This window comes from Chelonoidis abingdonii, chromosome 7, assembly GCF_003597395.2.
Source record: "Chelonoidis abingdonii isolate Lonesome George chromosome 7, CheloAbing_2.0, whole genome shotgun sequence".
Taxonomy (NCBI): domain Eukaryota; kingdom Metazoa; phylum Chordata; order Testudines; family Testudinidae; genus Chelonoidis; species Chelonoidis abingdonii.
In genome coordinates, this window is record NC_133775.1 from 39,252,015 (window position 1) to 39,276,554 (window position 24,540).

The 24,540-nt window shown below is 38.1% G+C and overlaps 1 protein-coding gene across 3 annotated transcripts in view; it reads right to left on the reverse strand.

The window, feature by feature from the left end:
- Nucleotides 1-24,540, reverse strand: part of CDC14A (cell division cycle 14A) — a 122,199-nt gene that overhangs the window by 13,380 nt on the left and 84,279 nt on the right. The window contains exons 11-15 of one of the 3 annotated variants that reach the window (XM_032804930.2): nucleotides 20,405-20,564; nucleotides 14,415-14,530; nucleotides 11,827-11,874; nucleotides 10,169-10,297; nucleotides 9,160-9,490 (exon numbers count right to left, since the gene is read on the reverse strand). In XM_032804930.2, the coding sequence (XP_032660821.1) occupies nucleotides 9,160-9,490; nucleotides 10,169-10,297; nucleotides 11,827-11,874; nucleotides 14,415-14,530; nucleotides 20,405-20,564 (784 nt within the window). Of the gene's footprint in view, nucleotides 1-9,013; nucleotides 9,491-10,168; nucleotides 10,298-11,826; nucleotides 11,875-14,414; nucleotides 14,531-20,404; nucleotides 20,565-24,540 lie in introns of those variants that run through there. The other 2 variants (XM_075067830.1, XM_032804931.2) reach the window with 2 other exon arrangements.

Genomic DNA, 24,540 nt, shown 5'->3' on the forward strand with positions numbered 1-24,540 from the left:
GGAGCTCAAGGGCCGGGCAAGACGGTCCCACAGGCTGGATGTGGCCCGCGGGCCGTAGTTTGCCCAGCTCTGGATTAAACTGATGTAGAATTACAGGAAAGTAATATATTTAATGTCCGTCAGTATGGAAAACAGACCTTGTCAAACAAACTTAATTTCATTATTTGGCGAGATTACAAATTTAGTTGATAAAAATAAAAACACAGCTGTAACATACTCTCATTTCTGAAAGGCATTTGACTTAGTATCCGATTATAAATTAGCACTTTACAATAGCAATAAAGCACGTCAAATGGATTAAGAACTGGCTAACGGTTCTCAGAAGCAGCTGACAATGGGGAATCATCACTGAATGGGGGTGTTTCAAGAGGGATTCCACAGGAATAGTATAATAGCCTGATGCTATTCAACCTTTTAACCCATCATTTGGAAGTAACTTTAAAATCACTGCTGATAAAATGTGCAAACAACTAAGATTGTTAGAATAGTTGCGGATGATAACAGAACACTGATACAGAGCGATATGGATTGCTTGTTAAACTGGACCCACTAAATAAAAAGTGTTTTAATACAGCCAAATGCAAAAAACTATATACCTAGGAACAAGGACGTGGGGACCAAATCATGGAAAGTAGCGATTCCATCAAGGATTTAGGGGTCATAGAGGACAAGGAATTCAATATTAGCTTCCAGTGAAATGTAGTAAAAAGAGCTAATGTGACCTGTGAATGTATTAAAAGGGGACTAGTGAGTAAGTAGGGAGTAAGGAGATAATTTTACCTCTATATGACATTGGAAAGACTGATGCTGGAACAATATGTATAGTTCTGGTATCCACATTTTATAAAGGATGTTGAAAATTTGGACAGAGTCCAGAAAAGAACCACAAAACAAGATGAAGGCTGGAGAAAATGCCTTATATTATGGTGAAAGACTTAAACAGCTCAATCTGTTTAGATTATCAAAAAGAATACTGAGAGAGGACTTGACTACAGCACATAAATACCTCCACAGGTAAAAAATACTAGGTACTAAAAGACACTTTAATTTAGTGAAGAAAAAGATAACAAAAAACAGTGGCTGGAAGCTGAAGGCAGATAAATTTTTAGTTTGCATTTGGCATACATTCTTAATAGTGACAGTGATTAACCAGTCAAACAAACTACCAAAAGAAGTGGTGGATTCTCCATCTCTCAATATCTTCAAATTGAAACCGGACCCCTTTCTGGAACTCATGCTTCAGTCAAACATAAGTTATTTAGCTCAATACAGGGGTTACAGCAGTCGTTCTCAAACTTTTGTACTGGTGACACCTTTCACATAGCAAGTCTCTGAGTGTTACCTCCCCTTATAAATTAAAAACACCTTTTTTATATATATTTAACATCATTAATAATGCTGGATGCAAAGTGAGTTTGAGGTGGAAGCTGACAGCTTGCAACCCCTCATGTAATAACTTCACGACCCCCTGAGGGGTCCCAACCCCTAGTTTGAGAACCCCTGGGTTACAGGGATATGCAGGAGGTCAAATCAGATGATCTAATGGTCTCTTCTGGCCTCTTTCTGCAACTGTAACTCAGATAACAATCCATCTGTTGATGCATAAGCCAGAAGAGAATTCAGCTCTTTACCTTGTGTTTGTGACAGTTATGCAGAGCTCACAGAGTACAAGTAGCAAAAAAAAAAAAAAAAAAAAAAAAAAAAAAAAAAAAAAAAAAAAAAAAAAGAGTATTTTAGTCAGAACCGTATGCCAATGTGATTTTGAATACAGGCAGCAAATGTATCTGATGTGTAGGAAAGTGACATTTTCACAATAACCATACTTAAAGCTACTAGGCCATTGCACTGAAATCAGCAGTAATTTGTTTCACAGTTAAAAAAATCATAAGCAACTGATGTTTTGTTATAATGCAAAAGCTGTATGCATATTTCTACATATATTAGTTTAAGTATTTTCCTTCATTGCTTCTGATTTACAGGAACTATGAAAAAAACTTTATTTGCAGCCAACTAGACATATTGAGAGAATTACAGCTTTTGCACTTAAACGGTACACATCATATTTGGCTATGTACAATCTCTGCTCCTAACCAGTGAATGGTAGTTAGACATGAACTATTGGAAGATTACATCATTCTTGGTGAGAGGGCATTACTGAGTGATATAGGTGTCTGACGGGGAGATAAAACATTGAGTGTTTTAAACAGAACAATCATATATCCTAGACAACATGACCCCTTTCATTCAAAGGCTCTGTCTCACCAAGACAATTCCTAGACTACCTAAATAAATTCTATTTAGACCAGTGCTCAGTCATCTGGTTTTCATGATCACATGCAAATTAAAGTAAACATTTTTCCTCTCTCCCCTCTGATCTCTATCTCCTCCTTTATATAAACCAATGGTTCCCAAACTTTTTACCTCACACCCCCTCTCACCCTTGTCTGACCCCTCCCTGGAGCCGAGCCATGGCTCGAGGTGGAGGGGGGGAGAAGAGGGGGAGACAGGGACAAGAGGAAAGGGGCCGAGGCTGGGGACAGAGCTGGGGGTGGGAATGGACTCTTGGCTGGGGGCCAAGGCCTGCAGTTGCGGCCAGGCGGGCAGGGCCAGAGTGGATCTGTGTGGAGCTCCCTCCCTGCCCTCTGTGGGGACTGGGCTAGGCGCCAGCTGCGCACACCAAATGTTACTCCGTGCTCTCTACGGGGACATGCCCCACAGATGGAAGACCTCTGAGCTAAGGCAAGGCAACCCTGCTCCATTATGGCAGTTCACCTTTCTCTTTTGGGTTCTCATTCTCTCAGAAAATGAAAGACAGCTGACTGGCTGAGAGCACCTGCTACCATTTTTGGGTCAGTTATTAAATTCCCTCTCCTTTCTCAGCTATTTTATTTACCTGTGCCCTAAATTTTCCTTCTGAGGTAAAAGTCTTCCCTTGTTAAAGACATTTTTGAACCCCAGTAATAAGACTAAAAGCTAGACCAGAGGTAGGCAACCTATGGCACGGGTGCCGAAGGCGGCACACGAGCTGATTGTCAGTGCCACTCACACTGACTGGTTCCTGGCCACCAGTCCAGGGGGCTCTGCATTTTAATTCAATTTTAAATGAAGCTTCTTAAACATTCTGAAGCTTTATTTACTTTACATACAATTATAGTTTAGTTATATATTATAGACATGGAAAGAGACCTTCTAAAAAGGTTTAAATGTATTAATGGCATGCAAAACCTTAAAATTAGAGTGAATAAATGAAGACTCGGCACACCACTTCTGAAAGGTTGCCGACCCCTGAGCTAGACATTAACAACAGGAGTATGACACTAATCAAAATAGGTGAAGAAATTAAGTTACAGCTGGTGCTCCTTTCTTATTTGTGTCTGGGTAATGCACAAGATTCCAGAATAGTACTATGCGTGATGTTACATAGCTGTATGTAAGATATGATGTGCTGCAAAACAGTTGGGTTAAAGACAGAGGAATAGTTCAGCTTTTAATTTCCAGTGCAGGTTTTTATTCTGTTTGTTAAAATGTTCACTGATGGAACGAACCATACTTGCACTTTTTGTGGAAGATGAGTTGCTGTGTAATGCTATAGGGATGCAGTGTAATTCTAAAAAGGATGTTAATTGTTGCTTTTAGAATGTCACATTTTGCACTGAACTTTATAAGCTTTTGTAGTTTTGAGGATTCCTGGTTGTACTTCTTTACACTGCATGTGTTATTCCTCTACTAGTTTATAGCACCACTTGGTTTTATGATTCTTGATGTTTTACCACCAAAATTGTGAATAACTTCACAAGAAAATGAAAACAGAGTGACAAAGTTGTTGTTGAATATATGGTTAGTTATAAAGCATCTCATGCTCACAGGTCTCTGTGGGTGTGTGAACCCACGTGTTTATAGAATACACAAAAGGTATAAAGAAAAATACACAGTAAAGTGACCAAATAATAAGACTAATAATTCACCTTCATACAAAAACATCATCTCATAATATATAAATGGAAAGGAAACAAAACCACACTGATTCTCACTTGGAAGGATACAACAGAAGTGCAAACAAACAAACATTCAGGGGAGAGCATTTCAGGATTAGTGGACAGGGAAGGCCCTGCATCCTTCTCAACTACTCCAACCCTAACTGCAGGTTGTCCCTTTAAGCAGAGTAGTACTATCATTTGAAGTTGAAATATTAAGACCTTGATGATGACTGTTCATTGGGTAACAGATCATAGAACAGTGCATCATGAACTTTCATTGTCCAAGTTCCTTAAACAGTCGTGCTGCCATGCTCTACAGAAGCTGCAATCTATGAGTAGTTTTCAAAGGAAACTTCCAACTAAGCACATTACCGTAACTCAGCATAGAGGTCAAAAAGACTTGGATCACTGTGGTGTCTCTGTGGTCAGAAGAAAGGCTGCCATTGCAGAATAGTTTGGTAATGAAAAAAGCCATTTTTGACCTTCCATGTTCAAATCCTGATAAAATGACACCAGAATTCAAAAACATATCAACCTGCCTATAGCATACTTTCTAAATAGGTAAGGCTATCACTAAATAAATGAAATCCTCTTGACATTTTCACCATTCCACCAGCAATATTTCAGTGAGCCTCAAACAATTATTTTATATTTACCCCGCGACTGAGACAAACAGAAAAGAGACAGAACTGCAGAGGTCTGCAGTGACAGTAATACCGTATAGATCAATGACACCATGTTACATGGTAAATTTCTAAATGGCTAAATACAGACACCGTTAACAACAATGGGGAAAAAACTGACCCAGTGAGACATCACATAGAAAAGGCCCTTGTGGATGTTGAGTAATTCCCCCATGACTAAATGAAAGCTAACAGAATGACTACTTTCAATTTTTTCCAAATGGAAGCATGTATCTACCAAAATAATAGGCGCCAACTCCATGGGTGCTCTGGGGCTGGAGCACCCACAGGGAAAAATGAGTGGGTGCTCGACACCCACCAGTAGCCAAGTTCCCTTCTCTCCACACCCCACCTCCTCCCCTGAGTGCACCATGCCCCCGCTACTCTGCCTACCTCCCAGCACTTCCTGCCCAGCCACCGCCAAATAGCTGTTTGGCTGCTCTGGGAGTGAGAGGGAGGAGCGGGAACGTGGTGCGCTCAGGAGAGGAGGCGGGGCCAAGATTTGGGTAAGGAGTTGGAATAGAGGAAGGGAGGGGGCGGAGACTTTGGGGAAGGGTTTGGAATAGGGGTGAGGCAGGGCCCTATGGCGGGGTGGAGTCGGGGCAGGAGCAGGGGTTGAGCACCCACCGGCAGAAGCAGAAGTCAGCACCTATGACCAGAGTTGATTATACATTTTATTTACAACAATGAGAACTGATGAATAAAAAAATAAATGGACTGTAGCCCGTAATTAAGCTGTTAAAAATACGAAAAATGGTCCTATCCAAATGTAATTCAGGGAAAAGCCAGAGTTACAGTCTTTTACATTGGACTTGGGCTCTGTCAGATTGAAAAGGAAGAGTATTGCAAGCTCTCCACTGAAAATGCCAGCATTCCAGTTCCAAGATTTCTAAATTTCGCAGATGTTGATAAGCGTGAGCTGATCTCAACAATTACAGTTGTGCATGGGAAGAGATGTGTTAGGACTCAAACCACACATGGCTAAGATCAATATCAACACCCTGAAATACATGTGGAAACAAACAGGAAGCCATTGGGGTCTTTGGCACACTGGCGAAATTGTTCAAAGCCAAATTGACTAAAATAAATCACCGCATTCTGCATCATCTATAGCTTCCAAATGCCCTTCAGAGTTAAACCCATGTATAGCATTATGAATTTTAAGATTATGAAGGTGTGTTATTGAGGCCAGGTGCACAAAGGGAAAACTGTCACACATGTATTAAAGGGCACTTCTAATCATCAAGATTATAAAGAGAAAAACATTCATATAATCCAAATGATAAGACTACTTAAGGTGAGAAGTTTACAGGAAACTGACTCTAACACTTTAAAATATTATTAAAAATATTCATTCATCAGAACAATTAATCTGCTTCCAAGGTACCTGTCTGAAATGCTCAAATGCAGTCAAGTCAGTCAGGGGAGCCTTCTTTCGAATGAGCCCTGATTCTCTCTACCTACATGCCTATCCTCTTCCCTGCACTTTCCTGTCTGTGAATTCAGTTGTATAACATACAGATATCTGGGAACAGCCATCAAGGATCACTTAAAAAAAAACAAACAAAAAAACCCAAAAACATTCATGGCTCTCCATCAAGTTCAAGGTCCTTATTTTGCTGCATGGCTTATTCCATTGTTTTAAAACGTCCATGTCTGCAAGGATGAATCCAAGCAAGCGGTGCTGGATTACTAGATTATCCTATCCTAAAAGCTGTACTCTGGACAATTATCATGGCTAGTCATTAGACAACCTACATTTATATGTAATCTGAGAACAAGATCTAGGTACAGCTTCCTTTAAGGAGGATTTATGTAAGGAAATTACATTCATGGATGCCAGGGAATTCAAAATGTCCCTAATAGGGCTGTCAATTAATCACAGTTAACTCAAGCGATTAACTCAAAACAAATTAACTCGATTAAAAAATTAATTGCGATTAATCCCAGTTTTAATTGCACTGTTAAACAATAATAGAATACCAATTGAAATTTTTGGATGGTCTTCTATATTTTCAAATATATTGATTTCAATTACAACGTAGAATACAAAGTGTACAGTGCTCACTTTATTTTTGGTAACAAATATTTGCACTGTAAAAAAGACAAACAAAAGAAATTGTGTTTTTCAATTCACTTCATACAAGTACTGTAGTGAAATCTCTTCATCATGGAAGTGCAATTTACAAATGAAGATTTTTTTTTTTTTGCTACATAACTGCCAGGGGTGGCTCCAGGCCCCAGCATGCCAAGCACGTGCTTGGGGTGGCATGCCGCGGGGGGTGCTCTGCCAGTCGCCGGGAGGGTGGCAGGTAGGGTGCCTTCGGCAGCATGCCTGCGGAGGGTCTCTGCTGGTCCTGCGGCTCCACCAAAGGCGCAGGACCAGCAGATCCTCCACAGGCACGCCTGCGGGAGGTCCACCGGAGCTGTGGGACCAGCGGATCCTCTGCAGGCATGCCTGTGGGAAGTCCACCGGAGCCGCGGGACTGGCGAGCGGCAGAGCGCCCCCCATGGCATGACGCTGTGCTTGGGGCAGCAAAATGTCTAGAGCTGCCCCTGATAACTGCACTCAAATACAAAACAAGGTTAAACTTTAGAGCCTACAAATCCACTCAGTCCTATTTCTTGTTCAGCCAATTGCTAAGATAAACAAATGTGTTTACGTTTACAGGAGATAATGCTGCCCACTTCTTATTTACATCACCTGAAAGTGAACATAGGCGTTTGTATAGCACTTAAGCTTGGTAGTTGTCCTTCATCAACTTTACATTTATCATCAGTGATAATGCCAGCTGGGCTTCTAAGTGTTATATGGTATAAGAGATGCCATGCACTATTCCTGGGGTGTTACATTTATTTAAAAAGTGATATGCAAAACCAACCAATGCCTCTTTTAGTCAGAATCCCATTGGAAAGGAATAGGGGCACTGTCTGTTCTAAGAAAACTGTCCCCATGCCCACTCTCCCGAGAAAGTGCTGCCATATGTGATTTTACAAACTGAACTTAATTTGAAAACAAGATTGGGGAGGCAGGGAGGAATGGCATAACTGCTATTTTCAAATTAATTTGAAAGCTATTTTATTACAACTACAAGAAAAAACAAATAAATGAAACTTTACTATTTTTAAACAGACAAACAAAAATAAAACTATACAGGCTGTTATATAGATCAAATCACCTCTTCCTCCCCCTCACCCCGACTATACATTTTATTGAAAATTGATATTCTTTAGCATTTGAAGTTATTCTAAATTTCCTTTTAATGAATTCTACTTAGAAATAGCATTTTTTTTCCAAGGAGAAAGAACCTCAGAACATGATGGTCAAGACACAGCAGGGATGACTACAAAATTGCTAAAATGGAAGTAATACTGGAAAACATTTTTGATACAAAAAGATGCAAATATCAAGTTTTAGAGAGACCTATGCCATGATTCAGGAAGCCATCCCTACACATACATGAAAGCACTTATGTGTTTAAGGCACAGGCATAAGATGTTAAAATTGTACTTCTTTAATATTTAATATGACTTCTCATACTGGAATAATTTATTCTGGACGTTTTCATAGGGTCTTAAAGGAACACTTGTCAACTTAAAAAAAACCCCCACACTTGTGATTTCTCTCTTTTTTGTTTTAAAGCCTCCTATTTTTGCCAACACCACCAAACATAATTGAAAGATGAGAAATAATTTCTCTATTTTTTCCTGTTTCTTTACTCCGTACATTTCACAATGTATAGTGAGTTCATTACTATATCAGTGTACCTCTGTGTGGGTTTTTTCCACAGCAACAAGGGAGAAAACACATTTATCTTTCCTCCCACTCTCACCCCCTTTCCCTCAAAAGGAAAACAGGGTGATAAAGCCATGAAAAATAGAAGGTGGATTCTGGGGGCTGGCATACTACTTTGAACTATCTAACTCAGTGTTTGAAAATGATGAGATTTCAACAGTGCCCATTTAAAGAACTGAGTTGATTAAATTTTACATATATTTATTTTCAATTTAGTGTGGTATATATGTGTAGAGATATATACATACATACATACATACATACACACACACACACACACAAAGCCGTTCCTCTAATATTACTGTATAAAGACACCTATGATATCTAATGATCCAGGAAGATCCTATTCTACATATATTGAAATTCTCAAACTAAAGTTATAACATGAATGATTTGAAATGGAAAATCTAAAGGAAAAAAACTCCAAATCAGAAGCTGTAATCATGAAAGGTATTTTTATAAACTGTCTACTTTCATAACACCTTTCTCTGAGCCAAATTCTGGAGAAGCAGAAAGGAAGCAGCTGAAAGAACATTAGAAACAGACAAAGATGCTATATGCATTCAGAAAATTGTCAAAGATAAGGGATTAGAAAGTTGCTCTGAGATTGTTAAGAGTTTTTTTGTGATAGTTTTGGCTGAAGAAGCAAGGTAGATAAGCTTCTGTCATGTCCCTGAGAGGGCTTTTGTGGCTGTGAACTTACAGGAATTGAACGACTCAGGTATCTTGCCGGAGAAGCAGTTAACCCCATAAAGGAGGGCTGGTAGATGCTGTAGTTGTCATCTGTCCCGGTGCCATGAGAACTGGCATGACTGTTGAGGTTGGTGCCATTATTGCTGCATCTGTTGTACAGGTTGTTGTTCAGCTCATGGGAATTTCTGGTAGGCAGCTGCAAGCTGCCATTCAAATGACTGGAGATATGGTTTACAGAAAAACCTGTCCTAGAGGATGACGACATCATTTTTCTCTCTGTATCATCTGAACCGGCATACAGGTTTCCTAGAGAACTGCCTAGCCTGGAGTTCACGGAAACGCTGAGTGGAAAACATGTGGGAAAAATACATGCAACGTATATATACGTGAAAATTCCACACACAAGACATTTAAAGACATTAGGGGAAAATGACAAGGAACATTCTGACACAAACACTGATAGCACACAGCTTCATTTTCTCTCTGAAATAATGAAAAAACAAGTTCTATACAAATTATACATCAAAAGTAGTAATATAAGACAAGATAAAGGAGCCAAAAAGCTATTTCATAAATATCCTGAGAGCAAAAAATAGGATGCCTTTAGTTTACTAAAGTACTTGGGTTAAAAGAACATCTCATTTCATCTTAATGAATGAATATTCATTATGTCCAGAGGTTATGGCAAAATCCACAAACCATCGTGGGTTTCATTTAACATTCTACATAATTCAGAACACCCGACATCTCTAAGCTGTTACCTAATGGCAACAAATGAAAAGTTCATAATAAGGGCATATGATCTCCCACTTAGTATTTTATTGAGAGGAACAGAATTTTATAGATATTAAAGTTTTGGGAGTGTTTCCCACCAATTTATATTCAATCTCAGACATAAGTGACACATGTATAAAGCAAGAAAAATGGCCGATTTCATAATTTGTCATGTGACTTTAAAGAAAGTGACATAACCCTCCCTTAAACTACCCCAAAAGCCACATAAGGACAAGAAAATGTACCTTTTTAAATTAGATCCTAAGGACGTAGGGCTTCTGCTTATTCTATTTGCAGATGGTGAAACAGCTGCTCCCACCTTGCAGGACTTCAGAGGAGACATGGACCCTTGTGTAGTACTCGAACTATTCAATCTGAAAAAGTACAAAGCTTTAATGGGGAGCAAGATTATATTACTCAAATGTGAACGCTGGAAATAAACTGTTGTAAACATCTGAGCCAAGATTTTAAGAAGTGGGTGCCAAAAGTTAGGCTTCTAAATCCATATTTAGGCACTTAAGTAGGTGGCCAGATTTTTCAAAAGTACTAAGCACTCAGCAGTTCTCATTCACATCAGTTTTGAAAAATCCCAATTTATTTTTTTTAAATCTTTAATCTGATTTGCTCCTATTTATGCATTTTTGCTAATAAACCCTGGGTATGTTTAAAGAACCAGAATGAAGATAATTTTACATATTAAAAGATCACGTCAGTTTGTTAGTCATAGCCATTGAGTTTTTCCTCAATGTATCAAGTCACTTACTTGTTTAAAGGCTCCGAGAACATGCTAAAATATTGAAGTTGCAATTGCCAATTTTAGATTGAACATCCGCAGCTGATAAAGCTCATATTTGTTCCTAAATTCTGCTCTTCATTCTTGTGTTTTAGGGGTTGGTCGTGTGAGATGCTGTGCATCCTCGCTTCTAAATGATGTCAAAAAGTACTCAGCCCCTATTCTTTTCTAGGATTGGGCTTTTAATACCTAAGTAATGTATGACTTAACAGAAATATGGTGCAGTAGGTTTCTCAGAAATAGTTTTGGGTAAGTCCTAAAGTCTAGAGGCAATGTTATATCCTCTCACTGCCATAGCTGGCATATCAATGTTCAGCTCCTGGGGAAAGAAAGTGCTTTGTGTTCTTAAAAAGGTTCCAACTGAAACAGCATGGTAATAATGGTCTTGGGTGGGAGCTCCTCTAAGTGCCTGCCAAGGAGTTTGAGGTAGACAAAAGTAAACAAGGGAAATGGAGATTAGACCACTGAAAAACCATGTCTCTTAAAATCACATTGGAGATAATTGTAGCCAATATATTCTTTTGTTTACTAAATACTTTCCCCTAGAAGATAGTACTATTTATCTATCTTAGATACCAGATGACAGACACAATGGAAATAACCATCTGCTGGAGATAATGATTCAAATTTATCTTCTTATATGTAGTACCATTTCTAAGATGGTTCTTAATATTAACACCACTTTTCATGCTAAATTGTATTATCTTTAATGTGGCACAAGGTTTGCAGAAATGTTTAACTCTGATTCAAGTCACAAGTGAAGTAGTGTCCTTCTAGTCTCTAAAGTATATTTATCAGTTTCATAAAGTTACTATATATTTTACACAACAGGCAGACTTTATTCAGGAAAGGCCCAGTTATAAGACTAAAAAAAGTTTTATTCCACCATTACTAGAAGACTAGCTGTGCTAATTAACCAATTGTTGTCTGTCCCTTGAATGGGTGCTTAAAATAGATTTTAATATCATCAGAAGTCTGACAAATTGCTATTAATGAAACCGATAAGACAAAGTACTAAAACGTTAAAGAGTAGAAGAGCAGATATTTTTAAAAAATGAAATTTAAATGCACTAAAAATTTTTGCACAAGTTTAACTAAGTAAATAAATACCTGAAAGGTTGTGATATTGATCTGGTGTGCAATTTCATATCTTCCAGCCTAAAGTAATTAAAGCAGCTTGTCACACAAAAAATAATGAAAGCATAGTTTCAATATTTTAATAAATATAAGAACAAAGACTCTGACTTGGGCAATGTTATTATTTATGTGCCGCATACATAAAGTAGAAAATGCTTCATATAAATTGTTAGATGCATCATAAAAATATATAATTTTTTTAAACTGTACTCCTGAAAAATTATTTTTCAACTACAACCATCAAACCTACACTCAGCTGCCATCTCCTGTCATACAGTACCTGCTTCATAAATGCATAAGAAAATTCTGTTATAAAAGGACAACTATGAAGATATTTATATGGTCCTCCTCCTCCTCATAGTATATGAACTAAAGGACAGAAATAAAACCTCTATTCCTTCTTCTTTAAGGGTAGCTTGAAAATAGGTTAGAAGACTCGAAGTCTTTGGTAAGCTTACTGCGGAAAAGTTACGTGAAAAATGAAGTTTGCATTTACTTCTGAATGTGGGGAGTACTATTCATGATGTCTTCAGTTTTAAAAGCCTTTTATCTGAAACAGCACAATATATTTAAATACAGACTTCAGCATCAAATTTTTTGCTTAGATAATGTTTTACAATTATATCTAAAAATAAGAAAATTTTTAGCAGAAGGGGGAAAATATAAAAGGAAATCAAAAGCATGAAAAAGGGACCCAAATATTAAACATTATTTTTATGTGCAGTTACTAAGCAATAGCAAAGCATTTTGACTTGAACTGTTTGTAATTAAGATTACATTTGAAATGGCATTTCATTTAACTGTTGTCCTTAAAAACTTTCATTTAGTTATTGTTTTACAAGATGGAACTCAAAACTCAATATGAGAAATACAGATAAATAATTTAAGATTGGAACCAAATATACTGTTAATTATTTTCATAGGAATGTAAACTTTTATATGGTGAATAAGTGGACATTTATAATATGACAACAATTGATACTTTAGGTTTTGAGTTGCATTTTTCAAATTTTTATTTGGTGCCTGATGGTACATGGTTACTTTAGTAAACAGCAGCAAAGAAAAGAAATACAGACATGGAAAGGAATAGAAAAATATTATATTCAGTTCTGTCTTAGAATTCTTCTAGCATAACTAATTAAGGCTCCCACGTAATAAAAAAATCTCTTTACTGCTGCAGTAGCAGAGAAATAATTCTCTCCTTTGGAATGCAAGTTTTATTATAAATTAAATATCCTTGTTTGATAATACTACCCTCTTTAAAGTTTCTCCAGTTCTGCATCTCTCGTAGCCTTTAGGACTCCGACCATTTTTGTCTGCTTTAACTGTCTTCATATCAAGAAGCAACCCTACCCACTTGCTGAGGGACAATACATGGCACATGATGCTTGCTACAACTCCCCAGGTGTTGCTGTTGAGAAACACAAATCATTTTTCCAAGGCTGAAAGGGTACTACCTCCCAGGTTATAATAGGAGACGGGGAACTGAAATCCATTTTCTACTTTGTGTCTCAGAGAACTTCCATTAGATTACTCCCCTTTAGCTAAAATGAGTTCCTCTTTCTTGAAATGTGGGCACTGGCCTTTTACTTGGCTTAATCACAATGCTGTATGCCATGGTTCCCAAACTTGTTCTGCCGCTTCTGCGGGGAAAGCCCCCAGCGGGCCAGGCCAGTTTGTGTACCTGCTACATCCACAGGTTCGTCCAATTACAACTCCCACTGGCTGCTGTTCGCTGCTCCAGGCCAATGGGAGTTCCAGGCCTGGAGCAGCGAACCGTGGCCACTGGGAGCCACGATCGGCCGAACCTGCGGACATGGCAGGTAAACAAACCGGCCCGGCCAGCCAGGGGCTTTCCCTGCAGAAGTGACGGAACAAGTTTGGGAACCACTGCTGTTTGCACATGTTAAATTGCATCAGTAAGTTGTTACAGTTATGAAAGCTTTTACACCACAAAGCAGTATCTGGCTACCACAAATGCAGTCCAGATAAATGGCAACAATATCAGCCGCTAACATTAACCAATCTTGAAGGGCAGCATGAACAAACTTGACAAACACCTAAGTCTGAAGAATCTTTGAAGAAGAAAGCTCAAGACTGTGCAAACTATTTCTGGTAGAAAGCAGTGAACTTTAAAGCCAACAACAAACCTGTATAAATTTAACATTTATAGTGGGTAGAAAGTGGTGTGGTAGTATGGCGGACTAAGCACAGCAGTAGGGGCTAGAAACTTGAGTACTAATTATTATTTATTGTTTGTTGTTTAGTGTATTACCATAGCACCTAGAGACCCTTAATACCAGCTCTAAAACTAACCACTTCTGTAGTCTTAGGCGAGTCATTTAACTTCTCAGTTCTAGATCCCACATTTGAGTGCCAACCTAACTCACTGAAAAATTGGCAGTATTAATGTTTGTGAAGTGATCTAAAAATGAAAAGGTCTACATATCATAACTTTTAAGTGTCAGAATTATAAAACAAAGAAACAGACGAGCATATGCTTTCCATAAAGAATTAGTACACACTGAATTTAATAATACAAAAAGTTAGAAGAGGATTACCTAAGAGCTCCAGTTGTAGCAGATCGCGGCTGTCTCTGACTTTTTAAGGCACGAAGTTTGTCTCCCTGTGTCATGCCATTCTTAGATTCCAACTCTGCATTGTCTTCAAAGTCATTCTAAAACAAAGGAAGATGCACACTAATAAAAAAATACAAAATCTTGAACAATAATTTAATTTCAGTGCCTGAAAGATTACTTCTGCTTTGCAGAGACTACAATTTAAAGGATCAGATAGCGCAATTATAAACAAACTAGGGAAATACTACCTAGATAGAGCTACTATTAGTTGAGTGCATAACTGGTTGGAAAATCATTCCCAGAGAGTAGTTACCATTGGCTCAGAGTCAAACTGCAAGGGCCTATAGAGTGGGGTGCCGCAGGTATCAGTTCTGGATCAAGTTCTGTTCAATATCTTTTCATAAATGATTTAGATAATGGCATGGAGAGTACATTTATCAAGTTTGTAGATCATACCAAGCTGGGAGGGATTGCAAGTGCTTTGGAGGATAGGATTAAAATTCAAAATTGTCTGGACAAATTGGAGAAATTGTTTGAAGTACATAGGATGAAACTCAATAAGGACAAATGTAAAGTACTCCACTTAGTAAGGAACAATCAAGTGGAAATGGGAAATGACTGCCTAGGAAGGAGTACTGCAGAAAGGGATCTGGGGGGTCATAGTGGATCACAAGCTAAATATGAGTCAACAGTATAACATCGTTACAAAAAACCAAACATCATTCTGGGATGTATTAGCAGGAGTGTTGTAAGAAAGACAAGAAGTAATTCTTCCTCTCTACTCCACACTGATTAGGCCTCAACTGCAGTATTGTGCCCAGTTCTGGGTGCCACATTTCAGGAAAGATGTGGATAAATTGGAGAAAGTCCAGAGAAGAGCAACAAAAATGGTTAAAATGTCTAGAAAACATGACCTATAAGGGAACATTTAAAAAATTGGGTTTGTTTAGTCTACAGAAGAGAAGACAGAGGGACAGGATAACAGTTTTCAAGTACATAAAAGATTGTTACAAGGAGGAGGGAGAAAAATTGTTCTCCTTAGGATAGGACAAGAAGCAATGGGCTTAAATTGCAGCAAGGGTGGTTTAATTGGACATTAAGAAAAACTTCATGTCAGAATGATTAAGCACTGGAATAAATTGCCTAGGGAGATTGTGGAATCTCCATCATTGGGTATTTTTAGGACCAGGTTGGACAAACACCTGTCAAGGATGGTCTAGATAATACTTAGTCCTGCCATCAGTGCAGGGGACTGGTCTAGATGACCTCTCAAGGTCCCTTCCAGTCTACGATTTGATTCAGTGAATATAGGCACACTGCTACTAATTTCAATGGGGCACTATGTAAGCACACATCCACATGGAGGTATTTATAGGATGTAGTCTTAACTATGTATTGAGTCGAAACCCAGGAATCCTAATTCAGACCTCTACTATCAGGATAACAAAAGCTTCTCCTTATTCTTACTATGCACTTTGACTTAAGATCACGAGTAGAGCCTTCAGATTAACACCAAGTAAAAGAAATGAATAAATTCTTGTGCTGTGGATTATGAAGCAAGTGACTGAAAAGATTAATTCCTCTATTAATGGAGTGTGAGAAGTGAGGAAAGAAAGAAACTTACAAGATCTTTAGAGCAATGCAGTTTTGGAAGGGTTCAGCTCTGCTATTAAAAACAGTATAAGGGAAAACACAAGAATAAAAAGAGAATAGTATTCTAATTTAGGAATGTTTCCCACTGTTTATCAGCAGGATTAAAAAAGCATTTTGAACTCCAAGCACTTTAAAACATTCATTGCCTCAAAAAAATTCAACTAAGGCAAGTGTTTCTCAAAAGTCTGCTCCAGGTCATTAAGACAAAAGGAATATTCAAGTGAATGCCAAAATGTGTTGTACTACAAAATAGAGCACATTTTTGAAATATTTTAGTATTGGGTCATTTACAAATAAAAAAAAGTGTTAAGAAAGCACTCAACAGCTGTGTACAATAGTAAACTTCACAGCAGATGTAGGATTTGATCGTGCCCCAGTGAATCAAAGGAGTTTTGCCATTGACTTCAATGGGAGCAGGATCACATCCACACTGAGGAATTTAAAAGATTATCTTCCACTGAACTTTGAATTTAATAAAAAAAAAGTAGTACAAGTTAGGGCATTTCAGACTCAAGCTCCTCTGTATAGCTCAGGTTATGTATTTCCCACAAAATAAAAAATAGGATACAAAAAAAAACTTCTGGTAAATAGCATAATAGGAAAAGCAAGGGAAGTAAAGATTCAAGTGCCTTAAGCTACAGTTTTAATAGGAAAAAATATGGAAATTTCACACCATAATAATGAGGTGACATTAAACTAAACAAGAGACGAAAAAGTGTGGATGGTTCCGAGTTCCCAGAGAGTTTGCTCTATTCTAAAGTTGTGGCAGAAACCATCAATAATTATGATTTTCAAAAGAACCTGGTCACAGCAGTCATACAAATAGCACATGTCCAGCTTCACCCCAGATCAATGCCTCTCTCACTGTTCTCTGATACAATCTTGGAGTATAGCTCATGAAGAATACCAGACCTATCATGGGATCTTCCATTTAAATTGGACGGACTACATTATGCTGAATGGTTACTTAGACACAGTTTCCATTTTTAATGGTCCTTAGCCAGATAAATGCATGGCTTTTGAAGCAATTTTAATCTAACACTGCAGGAATTCTTATAAATATTTATGATGGGGAGAGGGAGTGGGGAAAGGAGGGGGACTCTAAATTACCTGATCTATACTTCAGTAATTTAACTCCTTAAAATACAGTAAAAAAGCAACTTAATTATGTACTATCATAACTAAGTTTTTACAGAAACCTAAACCAATTTACATTACAGAAAGAACAGCATCCAAAAATAAATTCTCTTTATTGTTTAAAAATAACTCTTACAACTCAAAAATATCCAAATAGATTTGTTTTTCTAATTCAATAAAGATGTTAAAATTCCTTCCACCCAAAACACCACCTACATAATTTGATTTAGAATTTTATTTTATTATTACATCAAAATTAAACATCTCTGGGGAAAAAAAGTTTGAAAATGGAACACTGTAAAAACAAAACTGGCTGAGCAAAGCAGGAATCAATACTCCTTTTATAATTATTTCAATAAATATTTACAGCAAAGAAATATTGAAGAACTTTAACTATTCTGTGGATAACACAGGTGATTGGGTTAATGCTTTGGTGTCTAAGATCCAATCTATCTGATTTCTAACCATGTCTGGGTTCTACGCCTGTCCCGCATGCTCCAGCTGCCATAGATGACTGGGGTCATTGATTGGTTACTACCTGCAAGGACTAGGGAGAAAAAAATGGAGGGTTTTGTTTCTGCCCATTTGCTGGTTGGTAGCCATTTTTGCTTTGTTTAAACACCACCCCTTCCCACCTTACATGACACTGTATACCTCTTACGATGCTGAGGGCTATGCTGATCACCAAATTTTATTTGAGGTCTGGAAGAGATGTTTCCCACATAGCAAAAATTTGCAAATTGCTATGTAGACTGTTTCACCTTCCATCCAGCATCGCAGGGTCTGGTTTACATTATACTTGTTGCAATTCTGGTGGATTCCAGTACTGTGCCTGGGTTAAGAAAAAGACCCAATGCAAGGTCCCAGTAACCCAATAGGCTGCTTGGGTACAGGCCCCAAACGTCACACTGCATGAGGCAGTATGCCTGCTTCCATGTCTCACACAGCGTGGGGCTCCCCATCTCTCAGCTTTCCTACCTCCAGTATGGATAAGGGAAATGGATTGAGGCTCTGGCTTCATGCCAGTGTGCCTGGACAGGCCTGAAGGTATGAAGGGCGCATTGCCATAATCTCCATCTTCAGGTTTGTAAAACCCAGGGTCACTTGTGTCCAGTTAAATTTGACTCGAACAGCCTAGTTGGATATTTTGAGGAGCGCTTCCTCATTGGTTAATAGTTTAATAAAGCTGTGACCTCTGCATGTAACCATACTCTGGTGTGTATCTCATTGCTTCCATATCTGCATCAATTAAGATGAGCTAGTAAAGAAACTGGCAAAGATTTTTTCTGAAAAAAATTGTAAACATATCTGTTAAAAGTGAATGTCTCCAACATATGCAAACAAAATCTGAGACCATCATAAGCTCTTTCCATTTCTAGGTCTGTATTCTTTAACCGGATGAAGTCACAAACATCAGAAACAGACAAAGTGTTGGAGGTTAGCAAAGATGAAAAATTGCTATGGGGAGAGTATTTTACGAATTTTTTCATTTTAATTATGTGATCATTTCTTAGCATATGAACTCTGTAACAAAACTCCAATACACAAAGAGAGTTTAAATTATGAACTTGCCATGATGGTTGATCAAAGGCCTGTGTGAACAAGTAAGTCCTGAAACTACTCCCAAAAGGACAGCAAATACTGGCTCTAGGGAACTAGAAGAAGGAATGAATTCCTCCAGCAAAAAAAGCCCTCAATTAAGAATGGTCTGACAGCAACATGATCAGTTCCAGTTAGCAGACTACAACATCAACCCAGTTGACCCTAAAAGCTGCAGCAGAAAGCAAGAAGTGCACTCTCTGAGAAAACAGACTTTTAGAATCTTCACAGATCCTAAGCAACAAACTGAATTACAATTGGACACAAATAGTTTCCAGAATAGCATATAGAATATATCATTGTTGTATACTCAGAGTGACCCATTCTCAAAAGACAAAAAGACCTCAGGAGAGCTGACAGTTTCTGAAAGAGACAATATTAAAGGTGCAGCAGCAAACTATCCTGATACAAAGGAAAGACAGGAAGAATAGCAAGATTGGGAGCAATGTAATGACCTGAAAAATCAAAAAGGAATCCTACAAAAAGGGGAAATGGATAAATTGCTGAGGAGTACAAATGAATAGCACAAGCATGTAGGGACAAAATGATTTAAACCTAGTAAGGGACATAAAAGGCAAGGAAAAGAGGTTCTATAAATACATTAAGAGCAAGAGAAATACGAGGGAAAGTGTAAGTCCTCTGCTTAGCTCGAAGGAGAGCTAATAACTGACAACATCAAGAAGACTGAGACGTTTAATGCCTATTTTTCTACCCTAAGGATAGCTGACCAAAGAGGAAATGTCTCCACAGCTCTGTGTACTTTTTGTGATTCTCATCACAAACGCAATTCACTTACACTTCTTGCTAAGTACTTGAAAATCAGCCAGTGGAGATGAGAACTGCAGCTACCCAAGTGATTGTGGGAGACAATGTAGCAAAAAGCTCTATAGGGACGGCCTAGGACATAGGATAAATCTAGAATTACTGGTATATTGAAACTGGAACAAATTCTAGGTTTCAATAGAACTGGCTGGAAAACCAGAATGCCTGAATCAATGGAGTTGCCAAACAGTTGCACAAGGCATATCATTTCCCATTTCAGTGGGTAGTGGCCAGGGTTTGGTTATTTTGTTTAGCTCTTTTTCTTTCCTCAAAATACTAACTATTAGGTAGCTACCATACTCTTTCAACAAACATATTTACCAATATAGCTATTCTCATCCTGTCCTATCAAGATGCTAACCTTGAAGTTACTTTTTGAAACAGATAAGCTTTAAGTTTTACTTCTGTATTGTGTATCATAAATGTTCATGTTGCCCAAACATTTTTTCCTCAGAATCTACATTCATTTTATATTCTACTTTTTCCAATCACTGATGGCTGTTTTATCATTTTGGCTGTTTTCTGCTCTTCTTTTTCATTATTATAAGTATACACTGAGGACATTCTTCATTCTTTTTATTTTTACTGTCTTCATTTAATATGTATATGTTTAAAAGGATTTATAAAAATCACATATGAATGCAAGAAGAAAATAACAGGCACTATATTATGGGAAAACACACTAAAATTAGGTATAATTCATTATTAAAAAAGTTATGGGCTCTCCTTGTTGGTGTATGATTCTTCCAGTGAATGCTTACCTCCACACATTGATCCAAGTTTTGTACTTTACTAAAACTCCCACTGATTGAAAGGTCATCCAAGCCAGAAATAATTTTATTTGCAGTTCCATCATCAGATGATCGTTGTTTCTGTTTGGATCGGCAAAAGTCTCCTTGGATCCACAATGCTGTTTGCTTCCTGTTTAATATTAAACCAAAACCAATCAGTATCAACCACAAATTTACATGCAGACAAAACCAGTGAGAGAAACATGCCAAACCATCAACTGAGAATATTTTTCCTTTTATATAGCCTCATAAATATATCGTATAATAAATGGATACATCTCTTCTTTGATGGTAAATAAAAAAAAGTCAGAACAGATATGATTCCCTGTATGGTTTTTGCATCAAATATATATTTTCCAGCTGTTCCTTGCTCCAAAATACTTTAGGATTTTGTTTAAAAGAAGCTTATCTGAATCAGAAAAAAAGAACATATTGCAGAATTCAGCCATTTTGGAACAATACGTTAAAGCCACACACACATGACAACGGGGTGTTGTGTGTGATATTACTGGCAAGTTTGGGAGATGTGGATTAACCATAAGTAGCAAAACCATAGCTGAGTTATGCAGGAGATATGGGGAAGTATACTACTAAGGTAAAGAGAACCAAGCTGCAGGAATGGGTAGATAATTTTTGATGCATAGGAGAAAAAAATAGTAGCATTTATTCACCGTGACACCCATTTATGGGACGGGTGAGCTTACAAACTGGAGATAGATTAAGTTGGAAGTTCTTTAGGACAAAAACTGTTTTTGTTGTGTGTATGCACAAATGTCTAGCACAGTTTGCAGCCTACACACACTATTCTGTTTCATATTAGTAGTAACAATGGACAGTAGAGAGATGAATGAGAGAATTTTCATTAACACATTTCTGTTCGGAATGTCTCTCCTTATTCACAACAAATGGGTAATGCCTCTCTCCTGTGGAATTTGCAGGCAGTCCAACAAGACACAAAGACTAAGCCCCATGGTTCAACTCAGGCTACCAGAAGAGTTTTCCTAAAGCTACAGAAACACTCCAGGATCTGAATATTAGCATTAAGACAACAACTTAAAATGTAATTGCCTGTTAATATAATTTTTAAGTCTTCCTTTAGAAAAAATATTCACTTTGTTACAAATTGTTTTAGTCATTTAGCAGGCTTCCAAGGTGGTTGAATGAAGATGGAAGCTCTTATGAAAGAAAATGATCAGGTAAGAAATTTCTCATACTGCTGTATAGGTTCTCCCCTCATTCATAACAAATGGGAAGTAGTGAACAATGAATGATTCACAGAAGTGTTGAGGGCAGGTATGGGGTAGATAAGCAAGACTGTTTAGAGTAGAATAAGCAAAAATTAAACTCCCAATATAAAGCAAAAGCTCTGTAATTTAAGGAACTATTTGGGAACACAGTAGCAACTTCCTACCAAAAGATGCCTCCTGCAGAGGAATGGAAACCTTTGGCTTTCTTCCTCAGGTAAGAATCAGACACTTTCTTCCCATAAAAACGCTTGTGATATATCTTTAAAGCTCTAGGAATGCCTATTTGTGCCAAAGAAGTGCTGAGAACTGGAACAAATTCATATGAGAGCTATTTCCCAGGAATTGTGGTAAGAGGATTCTACCTTGGGCAGAAAGGTTTCTGGAGCTATAAGAATAATCTTTTTTCCATGACAAAAGGAGTATGGATTCTTGTGATGACAACTAGAAAGGCCACCCACAGGCTTGTCTAATCTGTTGTTGTTTAATCTCAACATCAGCTGGAGACTGCAATATACCTGCATAAAGAATGCTAGTTGGGCTGTTACCTACTTTTATCTGGTGAGACCAACTATCCTGGGAAAAAACTCTAGTGTCTCTGATGTGGTAAACTGTGTGACTGTTAAATCTGTGTAACAAACATCTACAGGCTGGTTCCAGTTGTTCTGGGCACTGTAAAAATATAACAGACCATCCCTGCCCCAAAGAAATTGTTTGTCCTCATACCAGAAACTGAATTTGACAAGACCAAATGCTTTTTCCTAGTTGAGTTCTGTCCTGAGTCCAAAATATATCAATAAGGTTCATGGAGAACTGCTGAACTACACTTTTCCTTCAATACCCAGGCTGCTAATGGTGAGTGGTCCAGGTCTGGACAAAAGAGATCCTTGCTTTAAGAGGTCTGGTCTTTCGTTGCACATGCAATGGAGGTTCTTTGGCTGCCTAGCAAGTCCAAACAACTGCCTATTAGGCAAGTGGTGGTCTAGAAGGAGGATACTTCATGTCTCTACTTTTAAAGACAGCAGATTCTTCTCTGCCTTCGGCATTATTTCCATTACCTCAGAAAAGGTCTGACCTCTGGTTATTCACTGATTTCGGAAGGGATTCAGGTTTCAGGGCGCAAGCTAATCTCTAACCCACAGGCGGGCAGACAAAACTTCCTCTGTGGGAAAGTTATTCCACAAAACTCACTACAAGGTTTGACACACCTTCTTCTGAAGCAGCTTTGGCTACTGTCAGACACAACACTGGACTCAATGTACCATTGTGGTCAATCTTGTACGGGTATTCTTACATTTTTGCTCAGCATGCAATTGATAGAGCTGTCAAAATGAAGTAAAATTATGCGGTAGACTGAGATTTTGGAAATTTGTATAGCAGAGGGTCAGAGCTGGATGCTTCCCTTTTTCTAAGTGACGGATCATAACCCCAGGACCATTTAATCTTTCACATACGCTCCCCATTTTGTGTGGCTTGTTTCCACAATGAGCATGCAAACAGAGTGAAAACTGGGTTGGCTTTCGGCATACTGTCTGTATTTACCTGCCTAAAAGGGGACATTCAGATATGTACCTTGAATGGTGCTTATTTTTATATTGCATACAAGTGGTTCCATGCTCTCAAAAGGACTTTTTGGAGGAACATTCTGTGAAGTCCTGCTCAGGGAATGATATCAATGCATAGTGCCAGCAATCCTAGCTGTTAGAGATAAGTTTTAGATTTTTGCAAATCTTTACAATGGTGGTAAAATTATTCTTTGTAACTACTGGTTTTGGAGCCACTGCGCTTGCCATACAGGACTTCAAAACTCAGAAAAAAATGCAAAAAAAAAAATATATATATATATATAGTCTGCATGCTGCTACAAGGATCTAACTAGAATGTGAACTTAAAAACTTTCACCCTGAAAGCAAAAATCCTATCCCTAGACAACAAACCACTTGCTTGTCACCAAACAGATGTTCCTTACTAAGTATAGAGAATATTTTTGGCCTGAAAGGCTACAATTTAGGCTTTGAAATTTCTATGCAGTCTTCCTCACCCTTATGGTTTATGGGATTTTTGGATGGAAGTCCTCTTTCTGAGGGTGTGACATCTTTTAAATGGTGGGGCTACCGCTGTGCCAATGTTAGACTCCTAAAACTTATGCATTTTCTAATTTTTTGTAATAAAACATGTTGGCTAAAACCAAAAGTCCCCATTTCGATATTACAATGTCCTCAAAGATGGTACATGTGGAAAACCCTGTACCGAATTATGATTGAAGGGGGAAATAGATATTTTATTATAATTAATACTGACAAATGCCTTGATTGTGGGAATAATCTGTTAGAAAGACCAAGGAGCCTGAAAGGACACCTGTTTGCTTCCCCAGGGTGGCCAGCAGATATGAGTACTTCAGAAGAAACCTAGTACCAATCAAGGCTTTACTCAGAAAAAACAGGGGCCGGTTTGAACACGGGAAGGGATTTATCTCTTACATCCCTGTAATCCTATGATGGTGTAGCTGCATATGGAACATGCCTCTGCTGTAGATACAGACTACCTAAAGTGCTCCTTCTAATCTAATGTGAAGCCAGCTCATGAAGATTGGGAGGGACAGCGAGACACCTCTTGCTACTCTTCAGATTGATTCCCTTTCCCTGTCAAAGTGAGGGTCTGCAGGCAGTAAACAAGAAACTGGCACAATTTTTATTCCACTGCTGTCTGAAATCTGAGACCGTGGGAGAGTCAGGGTTCATGGGCTAAAGGCTAGAAAGGCACAATACCTATTATGTTTCAGCCTCAGGTAGGGTTTCACAGGAGCAACAGGCTTTTCTACATGCCTACAGATGCTGCAGTGAAGATGGGACGAATACCAAG